This window comes from Lutra lutra, chromosome 3, assembly GCF_902655055.1.
Source record: "Lutra lutra chromosome 3, mLutLut1.2, whole genome shotgun sequence".
NCBI classification, from domain to species: Eukaryota; Metazoa; Chordata; class Mammalia; order Carnivora; family Mustelidae; genus Lutra; species Lutra lutra.
This window is the reverse complement of record NC_062280.1, coordinates 63,272,321-63,287,437: the sequence shown is the minus strand read 5'-3', so window position 1 is coordinate 63,287,437 and position 15,117 is coordinate 63,272,321. Positions and strand designations below refer to the sequence as shown.

General features: G+C 37.6%; 2 protein-coding genes across 2 annotated transcripts in view; both read left to right on the top strand.

The window, feature by feature from the left end:
- GALNT3 (polypeptide N-acetylgalactosaminyltransferase 3) overlaps positions 1-4,756 on the top strand; it is a 45,583-nt gene extending 40,827 nt beyond the window's left edge. Inside the window, exons 10-11 of the mRNA XM_047721995.1 lie at positions 3,586-3,738; positions 4,602-4,756. Of these exons, the coding sequence (XP_047577951.1) occupies positions 3,586-3,738; positions 4,602-4,727 (279 nt within the window). The 3' untranslated portion in view covers positions 4,728-4,756. The remainder of the gene's footprint in view (positions 1-3,585; positions 3,739-4,601) is intronic.
- Positions 1-15,117, top strand: part of LOC125095498 (sodium channel protein type 3 subunit alpha) — a 1,188,574-nt gene that overhangs the window by 590,905 nt on the left and 582,552 nt on the right. The window lies entirely within an intron of this gene.

Here is a 15,117-nt window from a genome sequence, read left to right as displayed (position 1 = left end):
ATACACAGATACCCACACAAGCATATGTATCTATATATCTAGATACATATATATCTACACATGTGTATATGTGTGTATATATAGGAAAATTTAAAATATGTATATACAGGAGCACCTGGGTGGCTCAGTGGGTTAAGCCTCTGCCTTTGGCTCAGGTCATGATCTCAGTGTCCTGAGATAGAGCCCCACATCGAGCTCTCTGCTCAGTGAGGAGCCTGCTTCCCCCCTCTCTGTCTGCCTGCTTCTCTGCCTACTTGTGATCTCTCTCTGTCAAATAAATAAAAATAAAATCTTTAAAAAAATAAAATATGTATATGTGTAAATACAATTATAAATACATATATAAATACATTTATATATATTTTTTTAAATTTTCCTTCTATATATTAGAAGAAAAATAATTATATAAATAATTGCATTCTTTTGGAAATAACACTGTACTAGTTAAAATTAAGTTTTTGGACAATGAAAAGTATTTTGTCATTTGTAAAAATGTAGTCACAGATTTTCCTCAGTCTTCCTCTATCATTACATTTATTTTATCATAAAAGTTGAAAATATCTTATATGTTGTTTTATATGTTTTTCTCTTTTCATTGCCATAAAGATGTTTTTATAGTCTTATCTCTAAAAGAATTTGTAGGGTGGCTGGGTGGCTCAGGGGGTTAAGCCTCTGCCTTCAGCTCAGGTCATGATCTCAGGGTCCTGGGATCAAGGCCCACATTGGGCGGGGGGGTCTCTGCTCAGCGGGAAGCCTGCTTCCCCCTCTCTCTCTGCCTGCCTCTCTGCCTGCTTGTGATCTTTCTCTCTCTCTGTCAAATAAATAATAAATATATTTTTTAAAAACTTGTGAATTATAAATACAACATAGCTGTCTTTTAAAAATTCCATTGGGAATGAGGAAGTAGTTCACATATTCGTTCAATAAATATTTGTCTATAATGTCTATAATGTCACTTGCACTGCTACAGTAGTGAAAAAGGAAAAATCTCTACCTTGTGGAGCTTGTATTTTTCAAGGAGAAGGGGAAAAAGAGTAATTTTGGGCATAAAGAAAAATGAAGCAGGATAGGTGGATAATGTGAACCTGGGGAGTGGGAGAGGGGTTTGTTTTTGGAGGTTCAGGAAGACCTCTCTGAGAAGGCCACCTTGGAACAGAGGCCTGAAGGAGTTGGAGAGGAGCCATATTCCAGGAGGGGAGTGTCCTGGCAGAGGGGGTGCAAGGCTAGAAACTAGGGGCGGGTCAGTAGAGCAGTCAGAAAGCCAGTGTGTGGCTGCAGCAGAGTGGTCTGGGCAGACAGGGTGGGAAACAAAGTCAGAGACATCAATAAGAAGCCTGGTCATAGAAGGCTTTGCAGGCCTTCCCTAGGAACTTGGATTTAATTCTCAGTTTGACAGAAGCCATATGAAGGTTTTGAGCAGGAGGATACTATTTCCCAGTTTATATTTTAAGAAAATGACTCTGATTTCTAGCACTGTAATATAGCCCTTGATTTTATTTTAGTTTATTTCCTTTCAATTTTTTTTCAGTCAAGCACTGCATTTAAACTACTTTGCAAATTTTAGTTCCTTGAGTGCTAAGCGTTTTGAGTTATCATCTAACCTGACCATTTCTTTATGTGCCCTTTTACTGTTTTGACCAGATAATGATCTTTGTATAACATAAAACTCCATTGTAACAGTATTTTATATGCCAACTAAAAGTAAATATGTTGATAATGTGGCTATATTGATCAATATACTGGTGCAGTGCCGTGTAAGTCATTATGGCTTTGTAACACTGGGCTTTGTTCCTGTGCTTCTTATTCCAGGGTATTTGTCCTGATTCTAGGTTATGTTTCTCCAGTGTTTCCAGGTAGCTAATTGCATATTCTTTTTGGTTGCCAAAGTATCTTCAACTATTTCCTATTCCTTATAACTTGACTTTTAATGATTTAAAAAAAAATAATGATGTATGTGAAGTAAAATATTGGACAGACTTTCCTACCATCTTTGAGATCCTAAGACTTATCTCTCTCCAAGAAGTATAGCCAAAACGCTGTTTTCATGATCTACACTCATTTTCATTCAGTGTCTTCATCTGAAGAACTATCAGTTATAAAAATGATGGATATATTTGTGGAAGGAGCTAAATTAAGCATGAGGCCAAGACCAGGGGAGCTCAAGATTAATTCAGCTAATGTTTGTGGAGTGCCTACTCTAATACACATAAAGGGTTCAGAAAAAACCCTGCTTAGCACATAAGAAGGGCTCAATAAATATTAGTGCTAAGACTAATTACTTCATTATTGAACATCCATTATGTTCACCTATTTTATCTTTGGAATGTCAACATTATGGAGTATTTGATTTGTGAGGGATGTTTTTACTAGATACACTGCCTGACTTTGGTCTGTGGTGAAGCCAGCTAGCTACACGCACAATTCCAATAGAATGCTATAAAAGTTATTTCTGATGTACTATAGGAAGCCTGAAAAGGGTGTGATTTAGTTCAGTAGGACAACCTCAGGGAAATTAAAGAAGCAAAGTAACATTTCAATTGGCTTTACAAGGATAAAAAAAGGAATTAGCTAGGCAGAGAAGGATCTGGAAGGATATCCCAGGCGGAGCACAGTAAAGCAGTCTTAGACTTACGGTGCATATACTCTACATTGGTAAAATTGTGTGAGAAGAACATGGTGTACGGTTCAGGCAGTGGTTGATGTAAGATTGAAAATGGAGGAGTTCATGTACTTGTTAAGGAGTGTGAACTTCCTCTTAGCAGCAGTAGTGACTCACTTGAGGAAGGGAGGTAGGGCATCAAATCAGTGTTATGAAAGACCAGCTCAGCAGAGTGAAATTGCAGAAATTGCAGGTAGCTGGAAGTATTACAGTGGAGGTTCTGAGTGCTGCAATAAGAGAAGTGAGGTACAGAGCAAAGTGCGATGGTGACATCTGAGAGGGAAATTCAGTAGAGCTAAGGGGCTGATTAATACATTGGACATACGGGGAGAGAGAAACATTAATCCTAGTAATAGCAGCTAAGATGAATTAAAAGCTTACCATGTACCAGTTATTGTTCTGAGTGTTCTATATAGATTAGCCCTCTTAGCCTCATAACCCTGTGGGGCAGGAAAACTATAAAATCACCCATTTTACAGGGAAGGAAACTGAGACATGGAGATTACCTCATTTAATTGTTCCTAGTGTAAGTGAAAATGCCATTAATTGAGAGGAATAGGAGAGAAGGAACACTTGTGGAGAGGAAGAAGAGGCGGTTAATGTGCTTACTAGAAGTTTCCAGGTCCTTTTCTGTGGCGTACCTGTCCTGGCTAACCTCCATTCCACCTGACTTACTTCCCGTCTCTGACATGGGAGGGAGACGGTACCTTGTTATGTAACTACCTGCTGGGGATAGGCTGGGAAGGGGTTATAGCATCTTCTGTCATGAAACTCATATTTCTAACACCTATTTTTATTGTATTATTTTGTTGAGTACACAGGACTTCATTATTCAGCAAGTTGCTGATTTTTTTTTAATTATTATTATTGGACCATTATTTTGCAGCTGAGGATACAGGTCAGTAACAACATTCTTCTTTTCACAGTATTTTGAATACTCAGCTCAACATGAAATTCGGCATAACATCCAGAGGGAATTATGTCTTCATGCTGCTCAAGGTCTTGTTCAGCTGAAAGCGTGTGCCTACAAAGGTCACAGGACAGTGGCCAGCGGAGAACAGATATGGGAGATCCAGAAGGTACCTCAGTGCAATTAATTCACCCCTTCCCATAATTATTTTGATTAGTACGAGTTGCTTATCTGGGAAAATGCAAGAAACATAGCATAGTAATGTGATCTGTCAGTATTTCTCTTTGTTAACTTTGTTATTGTGTCTGTCTACCAATGTGATGAGAGAATGTTTCTATGAATTAAATACTCGTAGGAACAAGTTGCTTAATGAAAGCATGATTTATACCGTCAACACTTTTGTGAAGTATTAATAATAGTTGCTCATGTTTGTCTTTTTAGAGTTTCTTACAATGCTTCTGTCAATAGTCGCCTTTTTTTTTTTATCATGGCCGAGAGAAAAAAATCATTATCTTTTTCGTCCCTAAAGTGATTCATTTCTCCTGTTTTTGTGCTTTTTTAAATGAATTTAGAATTGAGAGAATACATAAAAAATCTTTGCTGCTTTTAAATATATGTATTAAAGCTTAGCTAGAACATAGCAGTCCTTACCTGAAAATTGTTTTGTACCCTACTAAAATACTAAAAGACCAATTTTTATAAAATAATTTTTTAAAGAGTTTGTCACTTATGGATATAACAATGGAATGGTTCTTATTTGAAAACTTGATTCAGACCTTACTCTCTATACATCTCTTTATTTATCTAATACCTCCTGTGAATCAAACAGTAGTGGCATAAATGATATGGTTTACAGCAGAAACCAGAAAGATTTTATCAGACAAGGTTGATCTGAGAAAGATTAAAAGTCAACTGTGTACATTTGGTTGTGAGTGTCCTTTAGCTTCGATGAGACTATGATTTAGTTTTCATATTTATCAGTTAACCATGAGTCTTGAAATTTAATGTCTGTTGTGTTTCCTTTTTTTCTAGGATCAACTTCTTCTATATAATCCATTCTTAAAAATGTGCCTTTCAGCAAATGGAGAGCATCCGAGCTTGGTGTCATGCAATCCATCAGATCCACTCCAAAAATGGATTTTTAGCCAAAATGATTAAGTGTTCCTTAAAATTAAGGAGTTGAAAAAGGAGATATTCTTTCTCATAAAACTGTGACTAGGCATACACTGTAGTTTTTGAAAATTATGCAAAAGCAGCTAATTGTAACTTATTCCAAGTGCATTTTTCTTATTTATGTCTTAAAATATCTATGTAGCATTGCTACAGAAATCTTTTAAGTTTCCGTTTCAAAGCACAATAACAATAATACCAAAGACTATTTTGAAATGTCCAGATGTAGGGGAAGAGATGTTTACAGTATGATGAAAATAATTTTCTAAGTAAAGTGATATTTGTGTGTTTTGTACACTTAAAGATATGCATAGCTACATTCACACACTCACACTTCAAAATATTTCTTCTAGTTTTTGGGGGGGAGGGAGAAAGATTTGATACTGTATTTTTTTAACTACATAGAAATGGATCAATGAAGGTCAAGCATTGGCCTTTGTGAATAAACCAGGAAATTTTTATAGATCTAGAATTTATTATATAAAAATGCAGGTAAACTTTTTTGCCTTTTGTTTTCTTATCTGTCATAGGTTTCCTTAAACACAAAATTAAATGAATAAGAATATTTTTAACACTTCAGTAACTTGGCAAATTTTAAAATATTTTTTAGTCTGAAGTCCACTTGACTTAAAGCACTTAAATCTTGCTTAAAATATATTTCTTAAATAACTATACTGTGTGTTTTCCCAAAGCAATTAAAAAAAAAACTATAAAGTACTATCTGTTGAAAAGATGTCTTTTTCCTTTCTGCTAGTCCTTTTTCCTTACCAAAATTCACTAATCTTGAATGTTTGTGGAATTGAGTTTCAAATGCAGAATACTTGACTCATTTAAAAGCTAAATTTTGTTTGTTACTGATTCAATTTAGATCATCTTTGTAAAGAATTTTTTTCATCAAAAAAATCTTTTATGTGGAAAGCACAATAAAATGAATCCTTATCACTGTTGTAACTTTTTTATTTAAATTTCTTTCCTCTTTTGGATAAAATATATAATTCCTATTAAATGGGGGGAGCATGAATTTTGTATACTTAATTTAAGTACCTACTGTAGAGCCATCAGATATTTCTTAAGGAATACTCAAGTATTTTGTGATGATGGAATAAAAGATGGGGAATGGAGAAGATTTTGTGTGTTAGATATTTTGAAAATTTTGTTCTAATTTCTGATATTCCTTGAGCATCTGATGGAGTAATTTTTTTAAAATGTGATGCTTTCATAGATTTAACACTTTTCTTTTTGGTCCATTTTATATAGAGATCTCTTGTATTCTTATCTAAGAACTAAAGTATGATTGGCTTCATATTTTAAATGTTGCTGATCCTCAGTTGTACAAAAGAAAATATTTTTAAATCATTGGCCCTATCACCTCATTGTTTGTAACTTTGAACTTGCATCAAAAGACCTGCATTCTTGGGGACCTGTGGCACCTGGGTGGCTTAGTTGGTTAGGCGACTGACTCTCGGTTTCTGCTCTGGTCACAGTCTTGGGGTCATGATCTCTGGTTCTGAGGTTGAGCATCACTAACTTCCAGTGTCAGGCTCCGCACTCAGTGCAGAGTCTGCTGAAGATTTTTTCCCTTCCTCCCTTCCCCTCGGCTCCTCCCCAACTCACTTGCGTTCCCTCTCTCTCTCTCTCTCTCAAATAAATAAAAGAGATTTAAAAAAAAAAAAAAAGACCTGCATTCTTTAATTTATTATAGTGCCAACATTTATTTCAATTCAACTAATATTTATTATATGTCTAACGTGCCGAAGTTATGGGAGGCAGAATGAGTCTTATATTGTCTTCGAGCTTAGATCTTATGGAGCAGAGAGACAAATGATTTTCATAGGGGCGCCTGGGTGGCTCGGTTGGTTAAGCGTCTGCCGGGACCCTGTTAAGCTCAAGCCCTAGGTCGGGCTCCCTGCTCAGCGGGAAATCTGCTTCTCCCTCTCCCCTGTCCCTCCCCAACACTTGTGGGCTCGCTCGCTCTCTCAAATAAAATCTCTAAAAATTTTTTTGAAATAGCGTAGTAACATTATGATTTAATTTCATGACATGACAGCTTATTCGTATGTGATATTTCTTTAATAAGATATTTTTATTACTACAGCTAAATACTAATATGTATTGTGAAATATACACTGGTGCCCACGCACGTGCACAATTTCTGTTTCTCAATTTGTTATTCTAGAGTAAACATCCAGGAGCAAATACTGCTCTTAGAGTTCATTATATCTCACAAAACAAATCCTCAAAGATATTTTGTAAATAAAAATATTTTTTAAAAAAATTCGAGTGCCGTCTGTGTATTAGGCAAGCATTATCATGTCAAGATTCAACCCCAAATCTCTTCAGATTAGTTGGTTTTATTATAGCAGTAGTAAATGCATCAAGGTAGGGTCCTTCCTACCTGATTTTGGAGCCTCAGTTCAAGTGTAACGTAACTCATTTCGTTAGGGATTTACCCTTCTGGATAGAGGTAGTATCTTTTGAGTCTGAATTTTGAAACAATGCTAAAAGGAATCTGTTTATGGAGTCTAGTTGCCATCTACCTGAGAGATCTGAATACATGCAAGTGTGAAATTGTGGAGCCCTTGCTCAATTTCAAGCAACCATAGCAAATGGTCTAATTGCTTCACAAGACCTGACACGTTGCCTTCATTGCAGAGGACTCAGTCCTGAGAACTTTCGATGGGTAAACTACGCTGCCAGACCTGCTAGGGTTAACCTGACGGGTGGGCTCACTGAGCACTGGATGTGACTAGCCACAAGAGAAAATAAGCAATATACTAAAATAGTCTATTCTTACAACCAATAATGAACTATTAAGTCCTTATATTGCCAGGTAATTGGCCTTCCTGTTAGACAATTTAATTAAATACTACGTAAGCCATCAAAATATAAATGCAAAAATACAAGGAGTTGTTATTTCTGAGAAAACAAGGTTGGATGCTTTGGGACAACAACAGATGTCAAATTATTTTTTTTTAAATGCTAAGTTATGTGTGGATGAGAACTTTAAATGATTTTTTTTAAAGATTTTTATTAATTTATTTGACAGAGATCACAAGTAGGCAGAGAGGCAGGCAGAGAGAGAGAGGAAGGCTCCTTGAGCAGAGAGCCTGATGCGGGGCTTGATCCCAGGACGCCGGGATCATGACCTGAGCCGAAGGCAGAGGCTTAACCCACTGAGCCACCCAGGCGCCCTGGATGAGACCTTTAAAAGAGAAAACAAATATCTCAGAAGATTCTGCACTCAAATTGCTTCCAATTTACTTTTTAAAAAAGCAAAACAAAGGATCTTCAGACAATGCATTTTTACTGTGGTTTGTGCAGGAAAGAAGTTGCATAATTCTCATAAACTGATTCATACTCAAAAGGCCTTGGCCTTTCAACAGAATGTTTGTGAAGAAATCAATGTACATACAAGTGTAGGAATGAATGTGTGTGCTTTAAGTTGAAAGTATTCGATACATATCTTCTTCTTATGCCTTTCTGTTTTAACTATATTTTTCAAATTATTAGTCATTTATCAGTCCGACTGCATTGGAGGGGAGCTTTTTCTGCATGTGTGTAGTCACTATTGCTGTTCAATATTCAACAATATTTAGGAAATATCATTGGTGTTTTCGTAACTGTAGTAGGCATCAGAGACTAATACACAAAATGGTCCTTATCTTTAAGAAGTTTGCGGTCTAGTAATGATTGACAACAGTATTTTGGAAAGAAACACCTTCAGCTTACAGTGAGTCCATTGCCAGGAACAAGAAGAGAAGAACAGTGCCTTGTATTTTAGAGGTAAATAGCTAGAGAAATGCTTCTCAAACTTTATTGTGCACACTGGTCTTATTAAAATGCAGATTCTGGGGGCGCCTGGGTGGCTCAGTGGGTTAGGGCCGCTGCCTTCGGCTCGGGTCATGATCCCAGGGTCCTGGGATCGAGCCCCGCGTCGGGCTCTCTGCTCAGCGGGGAGCCTGCTTCCCTTCCTCTCTCTCTCTGCCTGCCTCTCTGCCTACTTGTGATCTCTGTCTGTCAAATAAATAAATAAAATCTTTAAAAAAAAAAATGCAGATTCTGATTCATTACATCTGGGTAGAACCTAGGATTCTGTACTTCTTTTTTCTCTTTCTTTTTAAAAAATTCTGTGTTTCTAATAAGCTCTTAGATGAGGCCGAGGCTGCTGGTCATGAAACCACACTTTGAGTAGAAAGACTGCTCAGAGAACCAATGCCTGGGATTCTTTGAGACTACCGCAGTGACTTCGGTTATGTTTTACATCCTGATTATGTCAGGCATCACCATAAAACAGTGCTCTCTGTTGTCCTTTGTTGCCGTTATGGTTCTCTGGCAATTCCCACATCTTGTGTATTTCCCTAGCTTGGTCAACTCCCCCACCTTGTATATTGCCTTCTACTCTGCCTGCTTCTACTGGGGCTCTTTTTTGTTTTGTTTTTTTAATTTATTTATTTGACATACAGAGATCACAAGTAGGCAGACAGGCAGGCAGAGAGAGAGGGGGATGTAGACTCCCTGCTGAGCAGAGAGCCTGATGTAGGTCTCGATCCCAGGACCCTGGGATCATGACCTGAGCAGAGGCTTTAACCCACTGAGCCACCCAGGCGCCCCTACTGGGGCTCTTTGATCAGAAAACACCCTTGTGTCAACAGCCTCATCTCTGAAAGTTCTATTCTTTGTCTTGCCTTAACTTAAGCTGGACATATATGGATACTTCTTCTTATTCCTATCTAAGGACTGTTGTTTTTGGCTTTCTAATGTTCTTCTTGGGCTTCAAACTAAGGATTTGAAGTAGGTGTGTCCTTTCTACAAAAATGCCCCATGAAGACCATGCCGCGTGGATGTATTATCCTCCACCTTTTCTAGCTGTTGTCAGTTATAAATCTATAGGTCATTTCTTTATTCTACCCTCATATTTAATAGGTTGCCAGAGGATTGATTTCTTGGTTGGAAATCATTAGTTGATAGTTTGAAAGTATTGTTCCATCTTCTTCTAAATTCCCATACTGAAAAATCCAAAGCATTTTTGACGTTTGAGCCTTTGTTAGTAATCTTATTTTTTTCTCTCTGAAAACCCACAGGTGTTCTATTTGCCTCAATGTTCTGAAACTTCAGAGGGAGTGTTACATTGATTTACATATTTCTGTGTTCCTTACATACTTACGCCTTTCAATTCTGAGAAAGTTTCTAAATGTTTCTTAATTTTATCTTTTTCTATTCTTAGTTTTTCTGGAAATCTTATTTTATCAGACCTCTAATATATTGATCTTCTAATATATTTGGAAGGGCACTTTGCTTACTTCATCCCATGTCTTTGCCTATTCTATTTTCTAGGAGCTATTCTTGATGTATTATTCTGAGCCTTCTAGTAAGTTTTTAAATTTCTACCATTTATAATTCTCATGAGCACGTTCTTATTCTCTGAATGCTTCTTGCATAAGATTTTGTTATACTACATGAATGCAATTTTTTCCTTCATCTTTGTAGGAATATTAATGATAGATTTTTAAAAATTGTATCTATTTGCATCTAATTTACCATCTATTTGCATGGACTGTTCCCTCTGACCTGTTTTACTCTCTGCATTTCACAATAGATACTTTCCTCAAATGTCTGGTGACTCTTGCCTGCTTATCAGAGGAGTATTGAATGCTTATTGGAAATCTCTGTAGTGCAGGGAAGAATTGTTGACTGTGGTCTGTCTTTTAGGGTGACCTGATGCGCCCCTTATACTGGGAAACAAAACAACTAGATTAAATCCAGAGAATCTTCCAGTCACTTTTCTGGAGGATATAAACCTAACTGCCATTGGGAGAGGCTTTCAGTATAAGACTCCTGTCCTCAGCTGTGCTTGATATTCCCTGTTCTAGAGACCCTCTTGTTTTACACTCTCCAGAGAATGACTCTCTAGATTTCTTCTTGGGTATCAGACTGGTAGAATGGTAACTAGTCCTCCTCTCCCAACTCCATTTTCTCCCTCACTTCCAGAGGCACCTGTTTCCACCAGTTCTTGATATTTTTTTTAAGATTTTATTTATTTATTTGACAGACCAAGATCACAAGTAAGCTGAGAGGCAGGCAGAGAGAGAGACAGAGGGAGAGAGAGGAGGAAGCAGGCTCCCTGCTGAGCAGGAAAGCCCGATATGGGGCTCAATCCCAGGACGCTGGGATCATGACCTGAGCCGAAGGCAGAGGCCTTAACCCACTGAGCCACCCAGGTGCCCCAGTTCTTGATATTTTTAATGGTCTTGCAGTGCAAAATGGATTGATTACTGCCCCGCTTGCTCCACTACTAGCTTCGGATAAACCTTTCTTCATTCTGTTGACATTCACTACTAACTGAGTTTGTTTTTCAAACTCCAAACTCCCAAATGTTGTTATTGAACTGCTCCTGTTCTTTCTCCTTATGAATTTGTGAATTTTTGTTTTATCTCTATTATCATTTTCATGGAATTTTGGAAGGGACCAGAAGAAAATGAGTGTTGAATCTGGCATTCTGAATAAAACCAAAAACAGAGCCCTCCATTCATTCTTCAATGACCTCTAATCTATCTTCTGTCACTAACAACTCCCAAGTTGTCAAATCCAATATTCTTTCTTCTGTCCTCAAATATCTAAGCTCTGCAGCATTTTAAGTGATTGACTGCAATCTCATTTTTGAAGTTTTTGAAACTCTCTCCTCCCTGGGCTTCTATGGCACCACAAGCTCCTATCTCCTGTCAGGCTCTTCTCCAAACCCTCATATCTCACATGGATCAAGATGGTCTCTTAACTAATTTCCCCTCTGCTTTTTTCTCATTTCATTAGCTGATTTTTTGCCTCCATAGAAACTGAAGTTTGTTCTTTAAATAAAAGACACATTGCCTCCTTGCCATTGTAATCTTCCAAGAGCTCCCTTGGAAGATCGTTCTTAGATCTTCCTTGGAAGCTCTTCCTTGGAAGATCGTTTTCCTGGCTTTAGGTTGCAAGCTGGGTGATCCATTCCTTGCCTATTTCTCCTGCCTCATCTATGACCACTTTTTCTCTGGCTCACCGTGCTCCAGACATAGCAGTTATCTCTTCTATTCATCTCATATGTCAAGTTTGTTCTTGCTTCAGTGTCTATGTCTTCTTTGGATGCTCTTCCTCCCAGTATTTTTATGTTTCAGGTTTCAGCTCAATGACATTCTCAAAAGGGACCACTCTTTATAATGTAACTGAATCATTACTGCACTACCCCATGCATTTCCTTTATTAAATTTACCATACCTAAAATGATTGTCTTATTTTATGTGTGAACTTGTCTTTTGTCTCCACTAAAATGGAAGCAGCAATATTCATGTCACATTAAAATTTAGGTAATTCAGTATACTTGTACATGAAACAACTCTGTATTTGTCAAGAATGCTTATATTAAACGCAGAATGTGTGGCAGTGGGGAAAGTCCATGAGCACAGGAATGGAAGGTGAACAGGAAAAATGGGGGGAAAAAAAGAGAACAACATAAAAAAGGGATTTTACTTTGACTGATGAAGACAGATCCAAGTTAAAAAAATTAATGGAATAAATTCTCTGAGTTTATGTATTATTTCTTCAAAAGGTATTTTACAGAGTTGCAGATTTATTTATAAAATTCTGTAGTATAAGAGTAATAGAACCAAAACATAGAAGTACTAATTCACATAGCAAAGAGTGACTCCACAAAACTCTTTACCTAGAGAGTTTATGTAGGTGGAAATTTTTTTTTTAAAGGTTTTATTTATTTATTTGACAGAGATCACAAGCAGGCAGAGAGAGAGAGGAGGAAGCAGGCTCCCCGCTGAGCAGAGAGCCCGATGCGGGGCTCGATCCCAGGACCCTGAGATCATGACCTGAGCCGAAGGCAGCAGCCCAACCCACTGAGCCAACCAGGCGCCCCTGTAGGTGGAAATTTTGAGTAAATATGAAGTATAGTCAGTAAATTGATGGCTGATAAATTCACAATTGATAAGGAAAGGAAGGATGCTTAGCATGTCTCGGAGCTCTTAGAGTGACACAGAGGACAACAGGATCCTCCCAAACATATCTCTTGAGTACTACAGCACAGACAGAATACTCCCTTGAATGTTAGCTATCTGAGTATTTGTTTTTACTTAACAACTTTTTTTAACTTTAAGGTTTTCCTTTAGAATCTCAGTCATCCACTATGTAAATTATTGTGGGAATAGTCTAGTTTTTTGCCAGGGATATTTTGAAAATGTCTCCTCTTTTAAAGCATAACATTAACTGTGAAAAATACTTTGGAAGCATAAATTGAACTCAGGATGTTAAATTATTGAAATGACTTAAAAAATTGTTTTTAAAGACCAAATAACTTCTACTTATTTGTAAAATCTCTGATAACTGGAAGGAGCATGATTTCTGTTGTTATTCTATATTAGAGTGTTTTTATCATTTTTCCAACAGGGTCCTATTGCCAGCAATAAAAATTAACTCTGAATGATTTCGGTGAAAAGGGAATGTTTTGAAAGGGTATTGAATAGATTATAGAATCATCTGGAACACCAGAGAAAAGGCTAGAAAAATGGCCAGGAGAAAGCAGAGCATGCAGCTCTGAAGTGATCCTTTAGCAGTAGAACTCATCTGGTGAGAACTCTGCTCCCGCTGTCACCAAACACCAGATGAATGGTTTGCACCTGATTTCCTCTGGCGGTGGCATTGCCCACTGCCGACACTGGCTACAGGATGCCCCTCCTGCTGCCGGAGCTATGAGCGTACCCTCCAACCTGCTGCCGCTGCCGCTGCCAGAATGAATTCCCACAGCCCGCTTCTCTTCTCAACAGCTCCCAAATCAATCTCCAGCTGGATGCAGATGGAATGAACCTCTTCATGCGCCCTCTCCTCCAAGCACCAGAGCCTCTGAAGGCCAGGAGCCAGCTCTGGGGCTCTGCAGTAGAGGACAGACATCTCACAGACTTAGGAGAAGAGTTCAGATGCCAGGAAGCTTAAGAAAAATGCAAATGACTTTAGTACAAATCCTAGGATTTGTAAACTATAACATGATTTGCATTCTTTCCTTACTATCTTTTGCTTTAAAGTGTAAAACACATTTAAATGGCTATGCATAGAGTATATATGAACATGCTTCCACTTAATCCATTATATTGTGAACGTTCTCACTGTTTTTTGCCTCTCAATTAGGTCGAAGTATTTTAAATTTCTGTACTGCAGAGTTAGATATCATATTCATGTTTTCTTGCAGCAACAAATTTTCGTTTGTTTTAGAAAATTAACTTTATCAAGATGTAATTAATAGACAATACATGGCACAAATCTTAAGGGTTTGGTTTGATGGTTTTGGCTTACAGACATCCTTGTAACCACCACCCAAAAGTAGATATGAAATATTTCCATCACACCAGAAAGTGCCCTTGTGTCTCCTTCCACTCAAACTTTCAACCCAGGAAATGACCACTTTCTGATTTCCAGCTGCATGAATTCATTTTGATTTTTTTCCACTTTATATAAATGAGATCATACATTATATATCCTTTTGTACCCGTTTCTTGTTTATCACACTATTTTTGAGATCCATCCATGAAGTTTTGTGTGTCTATTTATTGCTGTGTAATATTCCATGTATGGATATACCACAATTTGTTCATCTTTCACTGATGGACATTTGAGTTCCAAGTTTTGATCTCCTTTGAATAAGAGTGCTATAAACATTCAAGTATAAGTCTTTTGGGGGGGGGTTACCTATTTATTTGTCAGAGAGAGAGAAAGAGGCAGTGAGCACAATCAGGGCAAGCAGCAGACAGAGGGAGAAGCAGGCTCCCCTCTGGGCAGGGAGCCCGATGTGGGACTCGATCCCAGAACCCTGAGATCACGACCTGAGCTGAAGGCAGCTGCTCACCTGACTGAGCCACCCAAATGTCCCAAGTATAAGTCTTTCTGTAAAGGTATGGTTTTACTTCTCTTAAATTGAAACCTAGGAATAGGTTTATAGAATTGATGAGTGTTTGAAATCTACTGCCCCATGTGGTGGTGGTGTTGTTTTAATTGTTGTAATAGTTTATATTCCCACTGGTAGCCCATGAGAGTTCCCAGGGGCTCTGCAGCCTCTGATATTTTCAGTCTCTGATCTTAGGCATTCTAGTGAGTGTAGAACAGTATCTTACAGTGGTTTTTGTTCTTCTTTCTCTGATGAGTAATGAACATCTTTTCATGTCCCTGTTGGACAGTCATATGTCTTTTTTGTAAAGTGCTTTAAGTTTCTGTGCATTTTATTGGGTAGATTTCTTTATTACTGATTTGTAGAAGATCTTTATATATTATGAATACAAGCTCTTTGTTAGACATATGTAACTATTTTCTTCCAGTCTGAGGTATGACTGTTTATTTTCTTAATGATGTATTT